General features: G+C 36.7%; 1 protein-coding gene across 2 annotated transcripts in view; it reads right to left on the reverse strand.

The window, feature by feature from the left end:
• Positions 1-26137, reverse strand: part of KIDINS220 (kinase D interacting substrate 220) — a 74884-nt gene that overhangs the window by 37413 nt on the left and 11334 nt on the right. For both annotated transcript variants that reach the window (XM_066179889.1, XM_066179887.1), the window contains exons 3-21: positions 25701-25799; positions 24195-24293; positions 22685-22783; positions 21658-21759; positions 21132-21230; positions 20033-20230; positions 18052-18150; positions 15668-15766; positions 14912-15010; positions 13768-13945; positions 13076-13240; positions 11563-11742; positions 11057-11222; positions 10024-10175; positions 7381-7670; positions 3626-3766; positions 2804-3047; positions 2548-2636; positions 1411-1555 (exon numbers count right to left, since the gene is read on the reverse strand). In XM_066179889.1, coding sequence (XP_066035986.1) covers positions 1411-1555; positions 2548-2636; positions 2804-3047; positions 3626-3766; positions 7381-7670; positions 10024-10175; positions 11057-11222; positions 11563-11742; positions 13076-13240; positions 13768-13945; positions 14912-15010; positions 15668-15766; positions 18052-18150; positions 20033-20230; positions 21132-21230; positions 21658-21759; positions 22685-22783; positions 24195-24293; positions 25701-25799 — 2743 coding nt within the window. The remainder of the gene's footprint in view (positions 1-1410; positions 1556-2547; positions 2637-2803; positions 3048-3625; positions 3767-7380; positions 7671-10023; positions 10176-11056; positions 11223-11562; positions 11743-13075; positions 13241-13767; positions 13946-14911; positions 15011-15667; positions 15767-18051; positions 18151-20032; positions 20231-21131; positions 21231-21657; positions 21760-22684; positions 22784-24194; positions 24294-25700; positions 25800-26137) is intronic.

Consider the following 26137-nt stretch of genomic DNA (forward strand, 5'->3'; position numbering starts at 1 on the left):
TAAAATCTATCTAAAAATTTGCAAATCCTGGTCAAAATATGAAACTTTCCAAAACTGTCAACTTAAGCCGCAGGTTGAACACTGATTACTATCATCCTGCTACTGGTGAATCTTAACTTACTTCAACAAAATTCAAGAAAGAATTCACACAGCATTAATTTCTCCATCTAAAGACAGAAATTCATGCTAATACTTTGATAGATTTCCTACACATTGGCATATGAAATGTAGTCAAAACAGGTTAAGCATACAACTGCCAACTTCAATAGACAATATAATAAAATTCAAAGCTACAGAAGAGACTGTTTTAAGTTAGTAAAGCAAGGTATAAATCAAAAATAAAGTTATTTTTAAAATCAGAAAAAGTTAATGCTACGATTTATGCATTTGAAGTTTCAGCAAATTTTCTGGAATTCCTTTATTAATATCTGTAATGACATGCAATGTACAGCCTGAAGGCTCTGTTCATAAAGCTGTTTATGAAATCATATCTAACCACAGATTATACTACAGTAAAAGTGTTCTTGCAATTGTTCTTTTTCCTTAGTTTAATTTTACAACTAACATTTTGTGATTTTGTTATACTTTCAAAACTGCATTGTAATTTGCCAAAACAAGATAGGTTACATGCTACAAATTGCAGTAACAAGCTAAGAGACAGCACACTTATTTAAAACACTAGCCCAGAATTTGAGGTCTGTTGCAGATTTATGCTCTAAACTATCCCCAGTGTGAAAAGTAACTAAATTTCGTTGTTCTGGGTAGCTGTAGGGCTACCCAGTGCCTTCTAGTGTCTGTAATAAGAAAGACAGTAAATAATCACTCTCCACATGAAATAATCACTTACTACATGAAACATGGTTTTATTAAACCTCCGTAAGCCCTTTTCCAGTTATTTCCAGTTTTTAAACTTCAGAGATACCAACATTTTGACTGTGTTTTGCTGAAGAAAAACAATTGAGAAAATGCTTTTGTCAGCCTCACACAATTATTTAGGGGAAAAGGACTCCAAATACTCATAGCAAAAATGAACAGGATATATACCTGTTTTTCCCCTCGTAGCTTACCTTTTTAGATGTCATCACTGCAATCTTTGTTCACATTACAGAAAAATGTTATTTTCTTATCCTGTTTCAAAATCAAAAAATACCAAATTTCCTAAAAACATAGACTAGAATAATTTGCCTTCAACTGAAGTCAATGAAACAACAAATATTATGTATCTTACAAAATTCTGTGTTAGAATGGCCTATAATTTTTTCTTACATTCTGGGACAGTTTGCTTCAGAAGGATTTTCAAAAGCAACACATGGACTAGTTTGATTCAGTTTACACACTGAAAAGTCTGAGTGTAACCACAAGCAGCCAGAACACAATCCTGTTTACTGCACACAAGCATGTCGCTCTTACCTGTCACTGAAACAATATTGAGCAACCTCCTCATGGTCTGAGGGCTGATATCACTGAACCAATCCTCTGTAACCAACAGCTTGGTCAAATCAAAAGACATTTGGCGGGTAATGGTCCTCTGCATCTGGCGTCTTCGGTAAGTGTCCTGATAATGAAACAAAAACCCAGCAAATACTGATGAGTATCAAAAGCTTTTATGTGTTTTCAGGTTTACTTGATAATCAAGTTAAAGCCTTTGTAAGTCTGTGAGGCTGACAGGTAATATCAAACATACAAGAATTCAATTCTGATTTAGTCGTGTAAAAGCTGAACATTGTTTCCACAGAAGCTAAGAAGTGGTAGAAGTTACACATTTTACTTCCATATCAATTCTGACAGGACAAAATGGAGTGATATAACAAAGTATTTTGTAAAAAGATTACTACTTTCAGCACTTCCATCACTGCATCCTACTGTCTCTCCAAAGGGTTGATACCATCCATTTACATATAAAATACCATCCAATTACTTGTAAAAATTGAAATGACCATCAGGTTCCTCTGCTATAAAACTCCCAAATTCTCTACCAATGGCAGCTCAAAAACCTCAGAATCCTCAGACTGTGTGGCTTTTCACAACTTTCTAGATATCTTTAATCCAACCAGTTTCTGATTAATTGTAAAGATGAAAGAAGAGAAAGCAGGAAAAAAATACGGTAGACATTGCAGTACAAGTCTAGTACTTGATATTTGAAATTCTTTGATTTACTCAATTACTGCCCCTTATTGCAACATCCTGCAACTGGTACCTTGCTTACACAAAAAAAAAAAAAAGAGGAAAAAAAAATACACACATACACACACCATAGCTCCTAACAGATTTGCTGTATCATCTCAGCATTCATATAGAGCGGTATTTAATTTTTTGTGGAGAGGAATACTTTGGTAAGCAAGCAAACTTCTTCCTCTCTGATGGAGCAACAGTCTACTGATTTAAAAATGAAATGGAATTTTCCTACATGGATCATTTATAAAAATTTTGTAAGAATGGTTTGATAAGTCTTCCAAGTTGCTATTATTGAAAATGTCAAAGAAAAAAAAGAAAAAAGAAAAAAAAGATTTTACCAGTATTTCTATTTAGACTAAAAATCCTTCTCACCCGCCTGTTGAGAGCAGTTTTGCTACCAAGTTTGGTCATGTCTCCAAGACTGTTCTGAGAAACTCTCCTGTCCACCTCTTCATGCAATCCTATGGGAAGGAAAACAAAGACAGGCATTTTCTCCAGTCATATGTATTTACCTGTCCTATAAAAATAATATTAATAATCTGTCAATTATTTAAGCAGTTTCTTCCAAAACCCAGATTTTGGATCATTCGTTTTGTAAAGCTCTTATCACCCTCCTGCATACCCTTACCTGCATTATCCGCATAAGGAATATCCCCATTGGTTGTTGAAGCTACCATCAGTTTTTTTGCATTACTCAGCCCTCGGCTGTTCAGAAAAACAGGCAAATGGACAATATTTCGCATGTAATCATGGCCATTGATGTTTGAATCACGCAGAACACTGTTGAGATTCTGGTTAATTGCCTTTATAATAATATGTGGGTCACTTGCAAAAATTGCAATGAACGGGCCTTTTGAAAACAAGACACGTACCTGTAAAAAAAACAGTACACCTTGTTAGTAACAACTAACTGTAGCTGCAGATCGTTTGGCTCAATATTTTATATTCATTCTGTTCAAGGAATAAACCTGACAGACCAAGAGAAGTTAGCTTCTTCTAGATGAGATATCTAACATTAGGAACTTATCCACAGTGAGAAATAAGCACACTTGATAATTGAACAGCAGAATTTCCAGTGGAAGTCGTCACCAAGGATGTATCATGCAGTAATGTTCCAGCCCCCTACAAATATTCAGAATTTAGGTATTCTTCCTCAAAACTACTTCAAAGGTAAATATGGAAAACTCTTCAAACATTTAAGTTTGTTTCACCAGAAAATTATTTTCCATAGTTTATATTTGATTATTTCAAACCTTTTCAGAAGTACTAAGATGCAACTCGATTTTCAACTTTTAAAACCCATCACTCCTAGCATTATGCCACTGTACACAAATATTAATTACTACAACACAGCCTTCTTTTTACAGAAAACACACAAAAACCGTATGTATCTCTGGAAGAGATCGTGCATATAATCCAGAGGTTATCTTTATAAAATGATCCAACTCACAGTATCAAGCATCTGTAAAACCTTGTCCTGTTCACAAGCATCCAATCCATCAATAATTACAACAAGCCTTGTCTGATTCTGAGTGAAGCTGTCAATGGTTTTTGCCATTTTGGCCATCAGTTCCACTTCACATTTCAAAACCTATAAAAACAAAAAATAAAGAAGGAAAAAGTATTAGCTCTTTAATACTTAAAACTGATAAAAATACACGTATTTCCTTTTGCAGATTGCTATTTGTCAAAAAAATGCTTCAGTAAGACTACAAGAATAAATTTACAAATACTCGAAGTGAAAAGTCCTAAAATGTCACTTCCAAGATACTAATTTCCCATTTGAACAAAAATATACAGCAGAAACATATATTCCACTTTGATATACAAATCATCCTTATTTAAGATCCATTACAATATTATTTTAGAAAATAATATTTATGCACAGTAAAACATTATTTCAGAAGCAAATAAAGGAGCATTTGCAGCTTCAGCTAGTCCTCAAAAATTGCTCTGCATAAAATGTACAGCAGAATTTTCTATCTGCCTTCCAGCCAAGCACATTATGTTATTACTCTAATGCTCAGTCACTGCTGTTCAAGATATGCAGTCTGAAGATTTGTTAAGCTTTTCAACATAGTTACACATGTAACAACCACCCCATAACATAGAAACAAAGGTAGAATTTGCCTGCCATAACTTCAGTAGCTAACAGGCAGATATTAAAATCTCATCTCTTAACCAGTAGATTCATTAGAATGTGCACAATTAGATGACATAAAACAGATACGATAAACAACTCTCCTGAAATACCTATTTCTCTCCTTTGATGGGAAAGGGGGAACCTAACCCCTAAAAGGCTCAAGTTACGCCAGATAAATACCACTCAACAAACAACTGTCAAGAAACACAGTAGCAAGACATAATCAGGTCTTCTGTGCTGCAAAAACATGGCACCAGGCATGGTGGCATCAGAAGGGATTCACTTTTCTCAAAGAGCAAAAAGACCCTTTGACCAGGAGCCAGCAGGTTTAAGTGACAGAGCTTTCAACAGGACATGACAGGGGAGGGGGTAATAGCAGGGTTGCCCATAACAAACTATGGCATGACACACCAAGGTTAGAGGGATGCAGTGCTAGTGAGAACTCTCATCTGAGGTGTTCTGGCCACACTGGAGCACACTTGGAAGTCTTATGAAGATGAGACAGAGGCTCCTGAGGTAACAGAAGCCAACAGGAAAACATCACTGAAATATTTCAAAGGAATTAAAGGGTGTTCCTCTAAGAAGGTGACACAGCTGACAGCCCAGCTGAGGTGCCTCCACCCAGTGCACACAGAGTGGGCAACTAGCAGGAGGAGCTGGAAGACACCATGCTGCCAGAAAGCCATGACCTGGCTGCCATTCCAGAAACCTGGTGGATGAATCTTATGACAGGAGTGCAACTATTGATGGCTGCAGGCTGTTGAAAAGGGACAGGAGAGGAACAAGGGGAAGAGAGGTCGCCCTCTACATCAAGAGATGAATAGATCACAAAGAGATGCCTCTGAGAAGCAGCCACAAACTGGTAGAGTCAGTGCATAAAAATTTGCAAGGACCAGACCAATAAATGACACCTTGGGGTTTGTGTCTGTAAGAGGCCTGATCAAGGGGAGCCTGTTGATGAAGCCCTCATGTCCCAGCTACAGAAGGCATCATGCTCATGGGCTTGCATCCTCCTGGGGAACTTAGATGACCCTAACATCTGGAAATATAGTCTCATCATAGCTGTCACTAATCCAGGACATTGCTGGAATATATGGAGGATAACTTCTTCAGCTAGGTAGCAGACAAGCCCTATCAGAAGGGAAGCAACACTGGACCTGATGGTCACTAAAATGTAAGTGAGCTAATTGGGGATGTCAAGCTTGGAGGCAACCTGGGCTGCAGTGATCACACACTAGTGGAGTTTGCAGTCCTGAGGGATATGGGTCAGGTAAGGAGTAAAGTCAGTACACCGCATTTTAGGAAAGAGAACTTTTAGCTCAACAGACCCGTAGAAAACTGCACACAGGGACAACACAGCTGGCAGATCTTTTAAGGATGCTTCCCATGGAACACAAAAGCCTAGAATCCCCAAGTAAAAGAAAACTGGCAAGGAAGACTAAAAGCTGGCTGTTGCTGGTCAAACCAAAGATCAAGAAGTAAATGCACAGGCAGTGGAAGCAAGCAGAGGTGTGCTAGGAAGAGTATAGGGAGACAGTCTGTTGTGAGGAGATGTGGTGAGGAAGGCCAAGGCACAGCTGGAGCTGAACTCGTCAACAGATGCAAAAAATAAAGAAAGGGTCAACAGCTCAGTGTCCCAATAGACATCAGTGACAAGTGCTGTCCCTGAGAGGTCCACACTGGGGTCAGTGTTATTTAATATCTGCATTAATAATACGAATGATGGGATTGAGTGCATCCCCAGCAGGTTTGCAGATGATACCAAGATAAGGGGTACAGTTGACACACCTGAGGGACAGGAACCTGAGGAACCTGAACAAGCTCAAGACTTGGGTTCATGAGATTCAACAAGGCCGAGTGCAAGGCCCTGCACTGTGTACTGAATCCCTGGTAACAATCCAGGCTGGGAGATGAACAGATGCAGAGGAGCTCTACCAAGGACTTGAGGTGCTGTGGGTGAAAGATTGGACATGACCCCGCCATGTGCTCTTGTAGCCCAGAAAGCCAAACATGTCCTGGGCTGCATCCAAAGGCAGCGTGGGCAGCAGGTGAGGGAGGGGATTCTGCCCCTCTGCTCCACTCAGGTGAGACCCCACCTGCAGGGCTGCATCCAGGTCTGCACTTGTCAGCACAGGAATGACACCAATGTATTGGAGCAAGTCCAGAAGAGGCCACAAAGATGATTAGAGGGATGGAGTACGTCTGCTGTGATCAAAGGCTGAGAGAACTGGGATTATTCAGCCTAAAGAAGATTCTGGGGAGATGTTTATCGTAGCTTTCCAGTACCTAAAGAGGCCTGAAAGTAACATGAGGACAAATTTTCAGCAGGGCCTTTTGAAAGGACAAGGTGGAATGGTTTTAAAATTTTGCAGGGAGATTGGACTAGCTGACCTTTAAAAGGTCCCTCTCAACTCAAACTACTCTATGACTGTATGAAAAATATTTGTACAACTGATTTTTTTACAATACAATGGCTGTAGTCTACAAAGTGAACAATCACAATGCCACATTTTGCTTTCAAATAAGAGCATATAGCATATCTTACAACAGCATGAGAGTATATTTATCAGTTTATAGATACAGGCCAACAAAACAATAGTATTTTCTACCATTTTTCATTAAATATGTGGAGTGCTTTGGAATGTTCTTTCAGTGCTACAATTCCTTTCTTAGAAAGACATCTTTCACACAGACAAAGTTAGGCTTGTTTTTACACCTTTAGAAGATTATCAAAGTCATTCTTTCTAATCTTATGATCTAAAGTAAGCTTTTACTAAATAATGGTAATTGGGAATTGTTTTCCAAGTACTTTCTTCCCAGCAAAAATAAAATCAGAAAACTGAACCCCTAAATTCAACATTCATGATTAAGCAGATAGAGCTCATATCCTAAGCACAGTTACCACTAGCACAGAAGCGTTCCATTCAGTAAAAACTCACCAAGTCTCATTATTGTGTTGTGAGACTTGGCCTGATTAAATTAATGGTGCCCCAACGTAATAATGCTCCATGTTTGGGGGTTTGTTTCATTCCTTTCAAGGGCCAATTCATATAAATGCTCACCTTCATGAACCCTTCGCTTTTCAACTTGTGAAGCTTGGAGGCAGCACTGTGAAGGCGTTTTCTCTGAGAATTCAAAACTGAATCCATCACCTGCCACCATGTGCGGCAATTCAAGAAAAAGGCCAAACCAACAATACAGGTCACTGTTATGAGAATGACATTCACTGTCATGTTGGCTGATTCCACATTAAAAATCGCCAACAGGGCAATCGCAGAAACAACGCAAGACAAGATGAACAGGAAAATCACAAAGGATGGGAGGCAGCAAGTTTTCTTCCATTTCTTTTTACCTAGGAAACAAGTATTGCTGTTAGTATTAATGTACAATGTAATGACAGGCGAGTGCAAAATCTATCAACTTGCATACTTCTCAGAAAACACTAACCAGCACAAAAGCTTACTGCAGTGTGGACAGTCACAAAACAGTGGAAAAAAAAAATCTATTATTTGCCAAAATTCTTGGAAATTATGAAGCAGAGATATTCCTTTAATCTTCAATTTATTTCCATCATTTCAAGAAATCCACACTGGATGGAAATGACAATTTTGTATCAGTGCTATTTTGTGGCATCTCTTTGTAAAGTGTATTTATGTAAATAAACTGTAGGACAACTGTACAGGAACTACTCAGTTTTAAAGTGGAACCTGGTACTTACATAATCTAATAGTAATGGTACCATTGAAGAACTAAACCAAAATTGCAAGCTGTAACCTGAGGCCATCCTTTCTCGCATGCCAAAACACACACGAACAGGAAAACTGCAGCAAATATGGTTTGGACAGTTCACAAGAGCCCCAGAGGAGTGTACAGAGCTCCTGACTTCAAGCAGATTGATAATAAAGAAGCAAATACTGCATTTGGAGCTTAGCACAGGTAAATCAGTGACCAAAGAAACAGCATTTTCCGAAGCAGTGGTCTCTGTCTTGGGGACCTGTACAGCTCCAGTGGTACATCTGGAAGATTGCTATCTTCTGGACACATTTGCTGATAACAGAATAGCAATGAACTGAAGCAAAATTATGACAGCTAAAAATCAGTAGTTGAACTGCAGAGGGAAAATCAATTTTTTAATACGCTAAGTAGAAAGAATACCCAAGGTTTGTATGTGGCCCCTATTATTCTCTACACCTAAGTATGAGCTGCAAAGGTTTTTCACATTGCTGACATAAGTGACTCAAAGGACTGTGCTGCAAGACAAAGCAACAGAAATGCATAATAACAGAAGCGAGGGGCAAGAAACAAAGGGGAATAGCTCAGATATAATTAGATTCAGTTCTAGGCATAAATAGAAATGTAAGCATCCTCTTACTAGAAAGAGACAGAAGTGGATTAGAGAGACATTTAAATATCATGAGTAACAAAATGACACTTGAAAGAGGTGTGTCTGCAAGTTTACAGACATAAAAGAAACTAAGATACAGAAGGCTAAAATTAAACCTCTATGGAATTTCTGTGAACATCTAGAGGTAATTAACCTATGATCCTGCACCTGTAAACAACTGGAGAAAAGGAGAGAACGTGCAAAATCATCAAATAGATAAAATAAATTTTAAAAATCAGTTAGATAATTAGGCAGAGCATAGGAAGGCAACAGAGAGAAGAATACATGTCAATGTAAGATTACAAATGAAAGGGAAAAGAAGATAACTGCAAATAAACCCAAGAAGCCAGCACTACACTGCCATTCCCAAGACAGCTTCGGGAGAAATTACAGCATCATGAAAGTTGTTTCACTGAGATTAAGGAGAGGAACTGCAGAACCTAACATGGAAAAAAGTGTGAAAAAATCCACACATCCCTTTCATAAAGAACGCTTAGTGAATTTGAAAGAGAACAATGAGGAGTAGAGTTGCGTTCAGCACATAGCTGAACACAGCAAACACAGCATGTTTTTTCCAGCCTCTGCAGGACAGAAGAGTCTAAACATTTCACTTTGTGAGAGGTGACAGATTCCTCAATTTTTTGACAAAAAGAAATTCAAAGTAACTGACACATACTAAACTTAAAGTATAAGCAAGTCCTCAATTAACAGAAAGTTAAGAACAAGAACTCCCTCACAATATCATACTCTATTCTGTGTATTTCTTTTTCTAGAAACCTAAGGATGAAACAGAACAAAAAAGCTTGTTCTGTTTGGATCAAGTAGGTCTATTTCATCCCATCTTACTAGTATTAATCACAGCAATTTAAGGATTGGACCAACATGTTCTACATATTTATTATTTCCAAGAATAAGTAGTGGTCACTTATATAAGCTCTAAATTAAAATCTAATAAACTAAACAGATCTCTCTTAGCAATACACAGAAACATACATTTCCCTTTATCTGAGTCAGACAAAATGACTTAATTGCTATGGAAATATGCTGCATCTATAAGGATGTAATGTAATATACACTTACATTGACATTTCTGAAAACTGTACTTCACAGTATTTTTATATTAAATAAACCAAGATTAGTAAATAAAATAGGGCATTTTTTCTCTTCCAAACAAAGAGTTTCCCCTTCTCTATGAATTTCTGCAAGGCTAGAACAATTTCTAAAAGAGCTTATAATGCGAAAAACAGAAGCCCTAGTAACAGTGCACTGAAATGGAATAATTGGAAATGTCATTCAGGTAAAAAAAAAAACCAAACCAAACCTTGTGTATCTTCTGTCTTGAAAACTCGAAATAGCCTTGTTGCTAGGAAACCAAATTCCCTTTCACATGCATCAGAGAGGGTAGCAATCATCTCAGCCAGTGAAGTCTCTCCACCTACACTGGACAGTCTATTGTAGTCTGTAAACAAAAATCTGAAAGAGAAAAAAAAGATGTATTTTGTATACTTCAGAAAACTTTAAATATTTTCTGGCAACTGAAACAGAAATCTTGCTGCATTTCTGCAGTTAAAAGTTTTTTAAGTGGTACAAAATGAAAAACACTGATTTCTAAAAAAATCTACACGGAATTTAACTACTTCTCCATTTATCAACCTCTGCTTTGCCCCACTTCCTATTCTAAAACTTGATTTCTTAAAAAGATAAAAATTCTCACATCACTAATAGTACCTCAGATGACAATAAAAACATGCAAATATCTTGATGCCAAAACATAATATTGACAATTATTTTCAAAACTGCATTCTGATCTATTTTTAAATATTTATAGAGGATTAAAAAAAATTAAAGAAATACAAGATCACATAAAAGCAGAATGAGGCTAAAATAGAAGTCTTTAAACAATAGCAGTAAATGAAATTTTCAAACACACAGCATAAATTTTCTTGTTTTTAGAAGCTTTGAACAGTCTAATGTTCTACTTACAGGGAGGAAAAAAACCCCAAACCTTAACAGAAGTAATCAGTGGAACAAGCATTAAACATACATAAGACATAATAACCTATACCAGAAAATTCTTATTTTATCTGGTATGAGTCTTCATTAGTACAATAGCCAAAACCCCTAATTCTAAAATGCGCTAACTTTCACCACATCTGGCAGATAGTTTTTCTTGAAAACACTGCTATCTTCCTCACACTGAAAAGTTTATGATCTTCTAGGACTACCATTTCTCAAACAGGAGTCTCAAAAAACTTTCAGATGAAGCTAAACACGCACATTAATATGCACAGTTTGAGAAGTATCAGAGTGAGCCTGACTGACTTATTCAAGAGTAAATAAACGAAATAACTAACCTGACAGGTAAAGCTTTAGTGGTTTGCTCTGGTAGTTCTGGTGGGTTCACAAACATGAGTTTGAGAAGCAACTCTAAATATCCAACATGTCTTGCCAACCTCGTACTTAACACCCAGGCCCAGTTCCATCTCTCCCCTTCTCTCCGGCCACCAAAGTAAATTACAGCTAAAATATTAAAAATATGTTATGGTTTTAATTTAATCAACATTGACAGTTGAAAGAATCATGAAGTTTGAACAGATAAAGCATGGAGTTCTGTAAAAAAGTTACAGACTTTTAGCAGTCAGGGTAAAAATGAGAATGGTAAGAGTAATATAATGAAATAAATTAACAAAATCCTTCTTTGTTCTCAAGAATGCCCTCTCACAAATTACACGCAAAACAAAGGGTCCTTATTGTCTACAAACCCCTTTAGTATTTTTTCTGAATGGCAAAGCATATCTACAAAGCAATATTTAATTCCAAAAACAGATAAGAACCTTCATGAATTCCACATAAGACTTACTAAAGAAAATGTAGAGAACAGCTAATAAGCTGAGTGACACTGCTATTCCAAGCTTTGCATCCACGGTGAAAGCAAGCAATAAACCCAAACCTCCACACAGCAAAAGTGTGAGGAATACAATAAGCCAGGAGAACTGAAATAGAGGTTCAATCTGCTGTCCTGCAAAAGTCTTCATTTCATCTAAAACAAAAAGACAAAGACCAGTTCACAGATGAAGTCACTCAAGAACAGATCATTTTTGAAAAGAACTTTTTCAGCAGACCATATAACTTATCCTGATTATTGATCCAAAACAAAAGACAACGATGCCTGAATTCTTCTTCAAACATTAGAGCAAAACTCTGTTTTCATCCATGCAATGAATGAAAACTTTTAATACACAATACTCACATTCTTTGCTGCAGACTTTCTACTTTTGAAAGCATATTAAAAGCCATGCCATTTTCTATCCTCCTTCAAGAGTGTAAAACGTATTTTATTACACTAAGAAAAAGAAATCCACCATACCTGTCAAAAATCTCACCTAACCCCCAAAATCTCTATCACTGAAGCATGGTCTATGTTCCTCAAATTGTCAGATATAAGAGTAGAACCTGAAGGCCGCAGTATTATTTCTGTTTGTTGATTCTTATTTACTAAAACAGGAATTCCTGAAGGAACTTACTTAGGTTCTACTGAATAAGAAATAATAGATATACAATCCAGAATAAAAACAGGAATGAGGAACAGGAAGAAAACACTGAGAAAGTGTTTTAGAAATGTAAAAACTCATCAGCAATAAATATCACAGTCAAAGTATGTACATGACATGGACCAGGAGGTGAAAAAAATGAAGGTAGAGATCCCAATTTGGCTAAGAGAAGAACTCACAGAAAGTAAGAAACACCAAGACCGGTGGAACTATTTTGAATTCTATTGAAACATCTCAGAAAAACACCGTTTATAAGAAAATGCTAACGCTAAATAGGATGCTATTTCCACCAGGAAAAATATTGATTCATTTCATATACTGCATTTGCCTTCCTCTGTCATTTCAGAAAGTTCAAAAAACTCAAAGTAAGAAAGAGGAAAGGGGAAGAAAACTAGATGCAAGAAACACACATTACAGAGAATAAAATATTAATAGCCTGATAATTGTTCTTAAGCATTAAAAAGACACATAGGATGCACTATAAATAAATACTGCAGCAGAAGAGGTCTGACACATAAACAGGCCCAGCAAGGCATATTTGGCAGCCAGACTTTTTGCAGTACCTAAAGGGTAGATTCACTGCTGCAGGAAACTCACAGGAAAACAGACAGAAGCACTTAAAGGCTGTCCTGACATTGTATAAATGAACAAAGCAATCTACGGATGGACTGACCACAGTAAAATCTAAATCCTTTCATCACAGAAACAGAGACCAGATACAACATTACATGGACCAACAACCTTCCCAGAAACTACTAACTCCAATGTGATGCTTTTCATAGATAGACTGGAAATTCTAAAAAGACTAAATCAAGTTTTTACCTTCCAGTTTCTTAAGCAGGAAAGACTTTCCACTTCCCCACTGTGCATACAAGCCTACACAGATGGGTGGCTGCATGGTTGGTTCACTGAGAATATCAGCCAAAGCGCTGCTGTACAGATCATAGCCCAGCATGTCACCATCAGACTCCGTGGGGGACAGGTGTCCTGCAACACAAATACTGTGCTACACAACTCTCCTCCAAGAAAGCTCTTCAATGTGACAATTTTCATACATAAAGTCATGACACATTCGCCCATATTTGTACATATACTCCTGCCATGTAACAGCTGTTATTATTTGTACATTCCTGTTCAAAGAAATTTTAAATCATCCACATAAATGATACATAATTATCACAACTATTAAAGGCTACTGCAAGACTCAAGATTCCAAAGCACAGGAAGTCAAAGAAAGTAATTCCTACACAAGCAAGATCCAAATAAAAACAAAGTGTTCAACAGAAGTCATGGAGTATCCAACATCTAAAGCCAAAAAAAAAAAAGTATTTTTAACCTTTTCACCTTTTCCAGGCCTTTAGTGATGGGGTTTTTTGCAAACTGATAATTTTTAAGCCTTCCCAATAGGTGCCACATTAAAACACGAAAAATCTGTATCCACGTTTCAATATATAATTGAATAAACTGGATTGTCAATATTCAAGTGATTAAAAATAATAAATACTTATACTTACTGGCACCAAATATCTGCGTTAAAATACTCTTCTGGTGGCTACAGTCAATATTGTAAGGGGTTTCTCCTGTCTTGTTGGGTCTATAAAGCAATCGACCATCTTTTGGATTTCTTAAGAGTAATTCAGCAAGTTTCCGGCTTCTTCCACGAATAGCAATGTGAAGTGGAGTATCTCCTTTCTGAAATTAAGTGAAAAACTAGTAATATCTAACATGAATTCCTAAGATTATGGACAGACCATATGTTCAACACTGTTTCAGAACCATTATTTCCTTGAAATAAATCTTAGGGCACTTTCAAAAGCATCAGTGCCTTACAGCAAGTACTTTTCCCCTTGGAAAAAGCATTACAGATGTTTCAGAGAAGATGTGAAAAAGCAGTTCTTAAGAGTGCTGAACCTCAGATACTGCCTTCTTTCTTAAATACTTATATTAATATCCTGAAGTTCATGGAGCCTGTAGCGTCTCTGTGGAAACAAATGTCTACAGGCAAACTCAGAGACTTGTTTGGAACAAGAGATAGGGGTTGTTAGAATTGTTTCAATGTCTGCTCAGACTTCCCAAGAACTTCCCAGTAAAAGCTTTCTTATTGCATCAAATCAGTATTATTACTTCTTCAACCTAAATTTAATAGGAAGAGATTAAAAAAGCACCAAATAAATGTTCCTGTATTATAAAGGTTTGCAGTCAAAGTAGGTAATGCATAAGAAAACAGCAATAACCAGTTGTATTTGTCCTTGGCATCCTTTAGTTTAATGTCTATTGATCAAAAACTAACATTGGTGACAAATAACAACCATTCTCTCTATGTTGCTCTTCAAGCGTACTAAGAATTAGTTGTTTTATCTGTGGAAGTTTTATTCCTCTCCTGGATTACTTTTTTCAAGGTAAGAGCACCGTATTGCAAAACAAAGCAAAACCCAGCAATATACTCATGGTGGAAACAAATTTACACTTAAGTGTCTGATTTTTTTTAATATTAAACGTAAGGGAGACTAAGAATTTAAGTCTTATAGTCTGTTTAATTATTAAGCATATGAGAAGGTAAGCTCCCTTTCTGTATTAGCCTCAACAGCTCTCTCCAAAATCCTGCTGCAAAACTAAAATGATTAAATACACTAAAGTAAACAAACAAATATTCTTTACCTTGTCTACAGCAGAGACCTTAGCTCCTTTATCCAGAAGAAGCTCTACTATTTCAATATTTCTCATCTTGGTTGCCTTTATAAGCGGTGTTTCTCCATCCTAAAATGGAAAAGTAGGACTAATATAAAGATCTCTGTATACCCAAAGCCAAGAAAAAAAAATAGTGATTGGGTAACAAATTAAAACAATTATTTTTAAGATAATTAAATATGCTTCTGTGCAAGCAACAACACTTTAGCACTATATCTGTGAAAAAGTATCCCAGACCCAGTTTTCTAGATTGATTAGAATCAAAGAACAAAATACATTTCTGTCAATAACAGTGTCAAATAGAGAAAGACAAAATTCAGACATAATACAAGATATTTGAAAAGATTCAACGCTGTGCCAACTACTTATCTTGTTCTTTTCCTTACTGTTGCACATGCCTGAACTCATGCCTAGTAATATCAGAAACCTCTTTCCTCAGTTTCCAGTAGCACCTGCTCTTTACTCCTTAATGCTGGTCATGCCAATGATGCTGAGGTAAAGAATCCACATGTTCCCTGCTATCAAGGATTTAACAGCAAATCATATTTATCAACACAGGGTACATTACTATTGCTGAGAAGCCTTATTTCAGAAAAAAAAAATTAACAGCATTCAAGGTACCAATACTTCACAAAAACTGAATTTGGTATGATCTTCACATTACATAAGAGCTGAGAAAAGAAGAGATGGTTAAAAAAGCAATTAAATTAAAATTCTAATTGTTACCTTGGTACATGTCTCAGTATCAGGGTTGCATTGCAAGATATCCCTCACCATTGTAGCATTGCCTTTCTCAACTGCCCAGTATAAAGCAGTTTTATTATCCTTAAAAAAAAAAAAAAGAGTATTAAACACTAACAGTATTTTCATTTAGTTGGGTAATTTCAAAAACAGTGAAGTACAACCACTATATATTAAAAATTGCATATAATGCAATTATAAGCACAGCTCAAGGCAAAGGGAAAGGTCAACAAACCTAACTGGCACAACAGTAGAATTTAGAGGGGAGGATGCAGATTTGGCTAGGGAATATAAATCTATTTTGAAAACCTTTATGAAATATATTAAGAGCTTTAACAATCCAAGTAGACTCCACCTGTCTTGAAAAAGTTTCTGAAACTGTGTAAGTATTCAGTTCTAACTCAAATATAGAAATAACCTAATGAAATAAACCAACTTTTTTTCAGAGGCCATGCAAGCTGCAAAGCTGTAAAAGTATATGGACAAGAAAGTCAACACTAAGTACCAGAATGCTGATCAGACAGACATTTTATCCATAAACCTGGGGGAAGGTTCATAGTTGCAAATCTGCTTCTGTCATCTTTTTTCCCCCCAGTGATGTGCAGATGTGTGCTACCCCAGAAAGTCTTCACACATGCAGTATTTCTGTAGCCTAGTGACTGTACTGTAACTCCTTCTGTTTGATGCATATTTTTGTAGAGACATTTAAGAAAAGCCTCTGAACACACACCTGCTTCTAAGCAGGAATGTCCAACTGCCCCTTGCAGCCTTCTACCTTGCTTGCTTCTTTCATTTGCAGCTCTTTGTCTTGCGCTCGTGGGCTTCACACCAAACTGACTTTAAAGCCTTTCCCAACAGTTTAAACAAGCCCAGTCACTAAGATTTCTTTCCTCTCCAATCACTTGGGTTTCACCTTCTCTGACCTTCAGCGAGCTGGCTTCCAAGACATCAGCCTGAGCTGTACATCAGCTACACAGCCAGGCACAGGTCTGCCAGGTGCTCCCAGCTGGGTCCTTCCCCCTCCCAGAAGGGCTGAGGAAAACACCACCTGTGCCCTCACCTGCACCAACACACTCTCAAGGACCTTTTAGTCATGTTTTATCTGCTGAAGGTATCTGCCAGCTAGTGAATGAATGATCAGCAAGGAACACCATTGCTGGAAGGCTGGACAAGACTCAGCAATATTACTGAAATGTCGCAAATTTGGGCAGCCAACACATCTCCCCAGAACAGGTCTGGCCAGCAGGCAGGTGCTGCAATGCAGAACAGCAGGGAAGTTCAATAACACTCATCTCCAATTTTTATACTGCTGGTCCTAAACTATGACCTGAACTGCAAAGCCAGAACATTGCTCTGATGGTACTGACTCCTGCTTTGCCTCCTGTAAGGCTGCAAAAGCATTCTCTAGATCAACCAGTGCAAATTGCCACTCAAGCAACCTCACACTGCCAAAAGTCACAAGCTACCAAAGACATTGCATCCTCTTGCTGTTTCTGTATTGCTTCAGTCATAGCAAGATGTTGAAAAGCTACAGATTTTCAAATCCACATCACAGCCAGAAGCTGAGACACACAGGTTGCCAATGGCAGGTTAGAGGAAGAGATCCAAATGCTACTTTTTCTTGAAAACAAAAACTTGTTGGTTGCTCAGAGAGGCTCTGCAGCAGCAGCAGGCACTGGCACCTTTGCAGCTCTCAGTGACTAGTTAGTTTTGTGTTCAAACTTGGTAGAACATGGGTGCTGACAAAGCAGAGTGATTGGAATAGCTTCAAGCAAAAGAATGCAAGTTAAATGTAACAAAAACAAGGACCATGCTGACTGAGAGAGCTTCCAGCAGAAGAATAAAACTAATACCTTAATCAAAGGACAAAAAAGAAAGAAGGGGTAGGTAGAAAACATGGAAATCACTGACAACGGCGTTTAACAGAACGCAACACAAAGTTGGTGGAGACAAGAACCAACCAAGCACAGTGATAGAACCACTCTGACAACAGATATAATCTTGGGTGTGTCACATTTCATTGATATTCTATGTAAAATATGATTAAAATCATTATATTGTCTTTTAAAGTATGTCATTATTTTAAATCTCTTCAGTAGTGCAGATGAAACAATTTCAGTTTCCATCTTTCGCTTTTCAACCGTTATACAATTAACTGAAAAAACTGTGCTTAACAAGCCATTACAATTACATGCATCTTATATTTTAAAACCTGCACAGCAATGTGATGTATTTTACTGTTTGATGGAATTTGAGTTTCCTACAGAGTAGACAGAGCAAACTTTAACGCCCTATTTTCAGGAACATAATGTAATTGTTTGGTGTACAAATTCACATCCTATTTAAGAAGTACTCTAACATTAACTTACCTGACCTCTGATATCTATATCAGCATATTTATGGAGCAGGGCCCTCACAATTTCAACGTGACCACCTCTAACAGCCCCAATCAACACTGTATCTCCACTCTAAAAAAAATTGTGAAAGAATATTGAACATGAATTAACATTATTTACCAATAAGTAGTGCAACAGAGACTGAATTATAGCTTCCAAATATACAGTATGCCTATTTAGACTAAGAAATCTCCACTCATTAAAAAAAGATACAGAAAACAGAACTATCTCTGAAAAAATGGGTATATAATAGAAAAACCAACTTTTTTCAATTGTTCAGGAAAACAAACACTCAATAAATAGGTCTAGTTTAAACCACTATCCCCCAAAAAACCAGCATAAATCAATAATAAATATGAAAAAAGCCCGCTGTTTCCTGTTCATAGGAAGACCAAACACTCATAGTAATAACTACTTACAATCAGACAGGAATATTGTCTGCCTCCTTGAGATGTTTCACAGCTGACAAAAGCTCCTCAAGAATTGTGAATAAATTTATGCCTTTTTTTTTTGTGCAGATTTGACTGCTATCTTGTTTAAATATACTACGGTATTACAAAGAAAAAAAGCAAAAGGCTGATTTCATCTCAGATCAAAACAAAAAATATTTTGGTGTGGTAAATGGAGTTGTATATATATAAAACAAAGTTACAATTATGTTTCTGATTTTAACACACTTAAGAACATGCCAGAACTTCAGAAACTACCTTATACTCCAGAAAATGCCTAGTGTTCCTTTTACGATGCAACAGGAAAAACAAATAAAAGTATAGCAAAATCACAGGTGTGGAACTCAGCTCAGGAGTAGGAAATGCCCCATCCATCAGTCATTCCATACTTGGCAAACCAAGAAATTTTCCATATCAAAACCTACTCTAGCATCTGAAACAAAGAGTACTCATTGTTAGGTGTATTTTTGGAATGCAATGAGCTGTGCTGAAAGCTCTAATTTCTCCTTCTTGAAAGCACAGAAATGCAGACTGCTGTAGGACATTGTGGCAGAAGAGGTGCTATGAAGGAATGCAATGTATTTTCTTAAATATTTTTAAAGTTTGCTTAGATATATGGCTGAGGTCAAATTTATTGTGACATGCAACACTGTACATTGCCACTTGAGAAGTGCACTGACACTTGAAATACAGAAAAATGCATCCAAAAACCCTTATAAATCTATGAGGCAAATATTAGGAAGCTTTCCTCCATTCTCTGCAACCCCAAGCAATCCAACTTAGGGATTGGGAATGCAGCCTCAAAAATGTATTACTGCTCAGAACTAAGTCACTGACCTTGATAGAGACATCTAAGTTTAGGTATCCAACCAACTACAGCCTCAAGGCTGCAGTGTTTGACCTGTCTCTGACACTTCAGAAACACCTGACTATCAAGAGGGCACTGCAGACAGTGCAAAGCACCCGTATAAGTAACCAAATAAAATCCTGAGCTGCCAGCAAGCAGATTCACACTCTGGGCACTGTTCTATGATGTGTCACATCTCTACTGAGTAAGGCATGTATAGGTCAAGTACACAGCGTCACATTTACATCTCTTGACCCAGAGCTGAAGTCTCCCTCTCATACACGCAAGTTTTCTAGTAAAAAGTTTCATTGTGAAAGATAAAGGTACATGCTGAATTAAATACATTCTTTTTTACAGAATACAAGGTTTACAGTTTTAGCAGCAGTATTCCACCCAAAACCTACAGATTAGTTCAGTATTAGTCTTATGTTACAGATAAGTCATATGCCCTATGTTCTCAATTCAAGCATCTCAAAGAAAAAGAGTAGTGCCAGTAGTTTATCCTTTACCTTCCCATAGCAACATTTACCTCTTAACATACTTGTAGAAGAGCAATACACAAAAATACCCCTAGATGGCAGAAAAATTAGAACGCCAGAAAAATCACATATTTACAAATCTGCATACAAAACAACAATTATGCTGAAAATTGACTCACTCTGTCAGGAATGTTCACGTAAGTTCCAGCATCAAGAAGATCCTGCACAATTTCAGTGTGTCCCTCCTTTGACGCAATCATCAAAGCTGTATTTCCATCTTTATCTGTTAGATTTACATTTGGGTTCCTTTTCAGTATTTCTTTTACTGAGTCAGTATAGCCACCCTTCACTGCTACAATAAGTGCAGTCATAGAATTCTTTAAATAAAACCAAAAGATTTTAATGTACAGTGAACGCAGCAATCATCATAATATCAGCAGTTCAAACAAGAAGAGAACACTCACTGACATTACTCTCTTAATCATCCAAACGCTACTTCAGTTTTGTGTTTTAAAGTGCACCAAAATCCAGGCCTTTTAAAATCAAAGAAATAAACTAAGAGCAATAGTACAGAACTCTTGAAATACAAGAAGTAAAGTTCAGATCAGTTTATTCTTTCTCCAGAATGCCACACATATGACAAAATAATTTTCTTGTCATATGGGAACATAGTATTATCAGAGCACCCAGGTCTACCAATACTGTTCACAAAGAGGATTTTTGAAGAACTTCAGATATAATCATATGAATCCCAAAAGTTTTCCTAATCTTCCACTTAACTTTTAATAGATTTTTTGTTTGTTTTGACAAGCAATTCAAACGTAATTTGCTTTATTTAAAAACAATATGCAGCTGAAACTTCTGAAAAAAATTCAATTTCTGAAAAGTTGCAGTCACCATGATTATTTCCAAAAGATGATTTGTGTTTGATTTACTTTTCAAATGGCACTGAGGAATAAGATGTATCAAGCTTGGATACTGAATGAATTTTGATAGCATGAGCCTTCAGATAACAATTACCTGAATTAATTTCATGGTCATTAAAATTTACACTTAAGATACTAGTGTGTCCACTGTCACCACAACTCTCTAGCTACATCATAGTTTTATTAAAGGGCACAAAGAAATTTCAGAAACTCCCACATGCAGTCATCAAATAGCTGGAAAGCAAAGCACTCCAACACCAACATTTCATCTTGTTTCATGTATTTCTTGCTATTTGTTTTATTAAAAAACCCAAACAGGATGTATTTATCACTGAAAAATGCAGTTACTTACAGCTCCTTCTTGATCAACATCAGCTCCCATCTGCAGCAGGTATTTCACACACTCCAAATGACCTTTCCTTGCTGCCCAAACCAGCGGGGTGGTTCCATACTGAAAAAACATTCACAACATTTTATCATATTGCTTTCTGTATTTAGTATCCCATACAACCTATTATTTATCCTATACTTCATTGCTTGAGTTTTTACAAAAACATAAGTGGGTCTTGTGAATTAACACAAGCATTTGAAAAGCCACTTTAACTGTTCTTTTGTAGATGGCTGTAAGAATTATTTTTCTATACAACCTAGGATAGCAAGGTTTCCAATAGCTCAGAAAATAGGAATACATTCACAGACATCTTGAGCACACTATGGAAAAACCTCTTTCATGCATAACAACTTACTCTAGCACGCTAATTTTAATCTCATAGGTAAAATAAAACAAGGGGTTTTTCTAATCAAGAACTCAGAGATTTCCTTTTACAAGAAATTTATCAAACATTACAGAAATTAAATGTTATATAGGTGTAACTTACTTTGTCAGAGCAGTTCACTTTAGCTCCATGCTGCAGCAAGAGATGGACTATATCGGAGTGGCCACGTCCTGCTGCCCAAATAATTGGATAAACACTGTATTGCTTGGAATTAAAAAACAAATAATTATAGTCTTATGTATTTTAATTATTTTACATCAACAAAACAAGTCTCAAGAGAAGTTAAACCCACAGAAGAATGAACATACAGAAATAAATCCAACTACATTATCAATAATTATTATCTAGTACATTACCTAGATGATATCGAGGAAGATGCCCACTGTTTTGAATCAGTTTTGATTTATAACACTTTAAACAAGGTTTGTAAATTCACATTCTCATCTTAATAGGAACATTTGTAAGGTAGAAAGGAAGCAACGGACAGCCATGTAATATCCCTAAGTAATCAGGACTGCAGAGAAGTTCTGCCACACACACAGACACTGCACAGGCAAACCAGAGAAAATCAACCATCACAAAGGTTGTTTTGGCCACTGGGGTTCTCCCTTCACTGTTCACAGCCTCAAACAGCAGAGAACTGACAGGATGAACAAATTGTTCAGTGCCTACACTTTTGCAGAAAACGCTCACAAAATGAACTAAACCTCAAAATCTTGGGGATTTTTATTCTCTAACATGAATGGTATATGTGCATATAATCTAAACGATTATGAAACAATTAAAGCAAGTTATAATTTCTAAATTGCGCACATCAGTTACTCCATTAACTTCTACAGATGTAGAAAAATGACAGTTATTATACAAGTAACATTAGATACACTTTTCTATTATTTCCTCTGCTGATAATTTGAATCTTAGTATGAGCTATACAACCATTTGCTTCAATTAAAGAAAAAAAAATCAAAAATTATTAAAAAAGTGGCAATCACACAGATTATTAAAGCAAGCCCTTTATAAAGTACAGCGATAAATGTCATACTGCAAAAAATGCAAAATGTTTAACCAAAACAATAAGATGAGGACTTCAAATACTTGGGAGGAGCAGATGCATAAAACTAAAACTTACCATGCCTGTGATGTTTGGATTTGCTCCTTTCTCAAGCAGCAGTTTAGCCACTTCAGTACGGCCTTTGTATGATGCCCACATCAGGGCAGTCCATCCTCCCTAGCAAAGACAATTCAAAGAAATGTAAAAACTGAAAAATACTTAGAAATACAACTAATGACTTTTATTTCATTTTCTATTTGTCCTAAGACTATTCTGCAAATTCAAAACATAGTAAGGACTGACCACACAATGTTGTAGTCCTATTTATTTAGAATAAATAGGCTCTTGTATGGAAGTACCAAGTTCCTGTTACATGCAAAACTCAGGAAAACATCATGTCCTTAATGTTGCTGAACACCGAATTCAGATTTCAAATGCATTCAAATCCAACCACCAGATTTCACAAAAAACAAGAAACACACCACTATCTTAAAACCAAGTCTAGATTCCAAATCAATTAACATGGAAAGTTTATTTTTGATTTCTGTAGCAGGGAGTAGTAAGAGCTATTAATTTCAAACTACACTGGTGTGTTCATTTAAGTTTGTAAGCTAGGAGACATTAAAGTTTCACTGCATAAGGCATTTGACAGGTCAGGTAAACAAATTTAATGTCAAAACAACAGTATGCCTCCAATAACTGTAAGCACAATTTTATTTATTTCTTTATAATACACTTTTGGAGATGTGAAAGATCCCTCTGACTGACAGAGGTCTAGAAATCAAGCACTTGACCATGTGAATGTGCTTAACGGTAAACAAAAAATCTTGGTTAGTGAAGATGCCTCGGCTTTCAGACAGAGTGGCACTTCAATTAAAGAAAGCACTTGAACTCACTCCCAGTGGTTTTCTGCATTTTAACTTAAGCAGAACAAAATTAGTCCTTGCAGGTACCTAATTCCATCTTCTGTCAATGAAGACAGTTTATGGCTCTTCAGGGCCATCTAACCTTAGACTCCTGTCAGCAGCTTTTGTAACTCTTTCAATGGGCTGGACTGTAGTGCCCACTTTCCCATATCAAAATTTGGCAAGATGAATGAAAGCAAGTGTTGGGAGACTGAAAACAGGGACTGCTGTATGAACAACAATGGCTGTCCAGAGTAAACGCAAATACAGACAGGTATCTTCTGGGAAAGAAAATGTTTATTTTACCAGAATACTTTAAAAAAGCCACTAGCACCCAAAAAAACCTCCAACAAAAAAAAACAAAAACCAACCCTCCTCCTGCAAAAAAACGTCACCCACACAAAACACACCCAAAATCAAACTGATCTCCAATTTAGCTTTTTTTTCCAAAGCAAATTAAGGGGGAAAAAGCAGCCTTAGTAAACCAGCTGCCATTATTAACATTAAAGCAATCATTTAACAGGTGTAAAAAGCAATATTTAACTATATATTCTTTTTCATTTCAGCAGCACTGGGTACATAATGGAAAAAATGAAAGACCTTCCCTTAGTTTTATGGAATTGAAAATCTCCAATTCACAAAACTGTTTTTCTATTTTATTTTTATAATAAGACAATACATACCAAATCCCGATGCTCCAAACTGACATTATAATTGAGTAGCTCTGCTACAATAGCTGCATGTCCTTCTTTAGCTGCTGAAATAAGAGCTGTCCAGTTATCCTAGAAAACAAAGGAAAAAATGTTACAAAGTAATATTCAGTATTTTAATACAAGTAACCTTGTCTTTCAAATGTTTAATCCACAACAGGTAATACAGAAGCCCTTAAAACCGCTGTCCTTTAAAAAAATAATAAAAGTACTAATAAACTCACAGCATGCCAGTTATACACATGGAAATACAGAGCAACTACCCCAAATCTCCCCTCCAATTATGTGCTCTCCTACCCAGTATCTAGCCCTTTCCACTCCTCAGTTCACTGCAGGTTATCTTAATAAATATATGGAGGAAGCAGCACTTACAAAGGATTAGAAAATGAGGTCAAGACATTAAAAACTGCTGAGAGGGAATGAGATGCTAACCAGGACCACAGAAAACAGTGGCACTGGGTCTCCACATACAGTGTGTGACAGCACTCAAGGGACTGATATACAAGGTAACCTGGACCACAGCTTTCCACATTTCTGATCACTTCAGGAAGACACATTTCCCCTCGCATTATGCTTATTTCCCCCCCACTGCTCAAGGCACATCCAGGTGTGGATTGATTTTTTATATGCTACACACTTATAAAATATAGCAACAGTTTATAAGGTAGCTGCTCTTCCTAGAAGTATAGAAATTGTGGCACTTATAGCAATTGTAATAAATGTCTCAGAACAATATAGATTTGGTTGGTTGGTAGGAGATTTGTAGTTCTGGATTTTTTAGGTGACAGCTTCCACAGAAGACCTGGATGTCCATACTGCTACACTTAAACTAAGTGCAGAAGTAAAAAACCCAAGTGATATCCTTTTCCTGTTTATCGCTCTTCACTGGAATATAAAGACCTTTCAAAACCTTCTAACAATATCTCTGCTCTATTCACCCCTTTTAGGCATCTTTCATCTGGAGTCAACCTCTTGCTGAGGCACGAAGATAATTCATAAATTTGAAACCCCTCTCTGCCACTGTTCTGGCTTTCATCTGAAATAATCCTTTAACCTTAATTCTCTCTAGATATTTACTGGAAAAACACCAAAACCAAATAAAAATTCAGCCCAAAGAAATAAACAAAAAAATCAACCCACTGACATACCTCAACAACACTGCGACAAGCAAAATCCTTTGGACCTCATCTTTGATGCTGTATTTCTCTACTCTGATTTCCCAGAAGAAACACCAGCAAATTCAGCAGAGACCAAGATGTTTTCAACATCTCAGGAATATCCCTACTCTTCATGAGGGGTTGGAGAAATACAAAAGCTGAGCAATTTCGTATAAAATTTCTCTCGTATGTCATCATTTTCCACCTGCTTTTTTCCCCCCACTGAGCTCAACGCTAACCTAATTTCCCTTTCTTTCCCTGCCCCTTGGAATTTCTTGCTCTTCCACTGTTAGGTGCCATCACATGAAGCACTAATACTTACTGCATCTTCCAAGTTGCAATTAGCTCCCTTCTTGAGAAGCTCCTGGACAATTTCTAAATTGCCTTGCTCAGCAGCCAACATAAGAGGAGTCTGGCCATTCTGAAATCCAAGTGACAGGAAAATAGATGCATTGGGAAGTGATGAAAATGACACACATACTCACGCAATAAAAACACAGAAACTACAGAGCAACATTGTTTCCATTGTTAATTGCCACTGAGAAGCAGTTAGAAGAACTGATGTTGAAACCACACAGTACACTCGCAATAAAAATGGAGACTATGGTATTAAACCCTGTACCATAGGAGATTAAAAAACAAACACAAAAACCGCCAAACATTTCAGACATTATAAAGGACTACTAAAAGAAAAAAAGTTACATTATTAAATACCTACTTTTCTGAATTATTTGCTCGCTCAGACATCTCTAATACATG

This window comes from Chamaea fasciata, unplaced genomic scaffold (genome assembly GCF_029207755.1).
Source record: "Chamaea fasciata isolate MVZ Bird 193981 ecotype frontalis unplaced genomic scaffold, bChaFas1.0.hap1 SCAF_3, whole genome shotgun sequence".
Classification (NCBI taxonomy): Eukaryota; Metazoa; Chordata; class Aves; order Passeriformes; family Sylviidae; genus Chamaea; species Chamaea fasciata.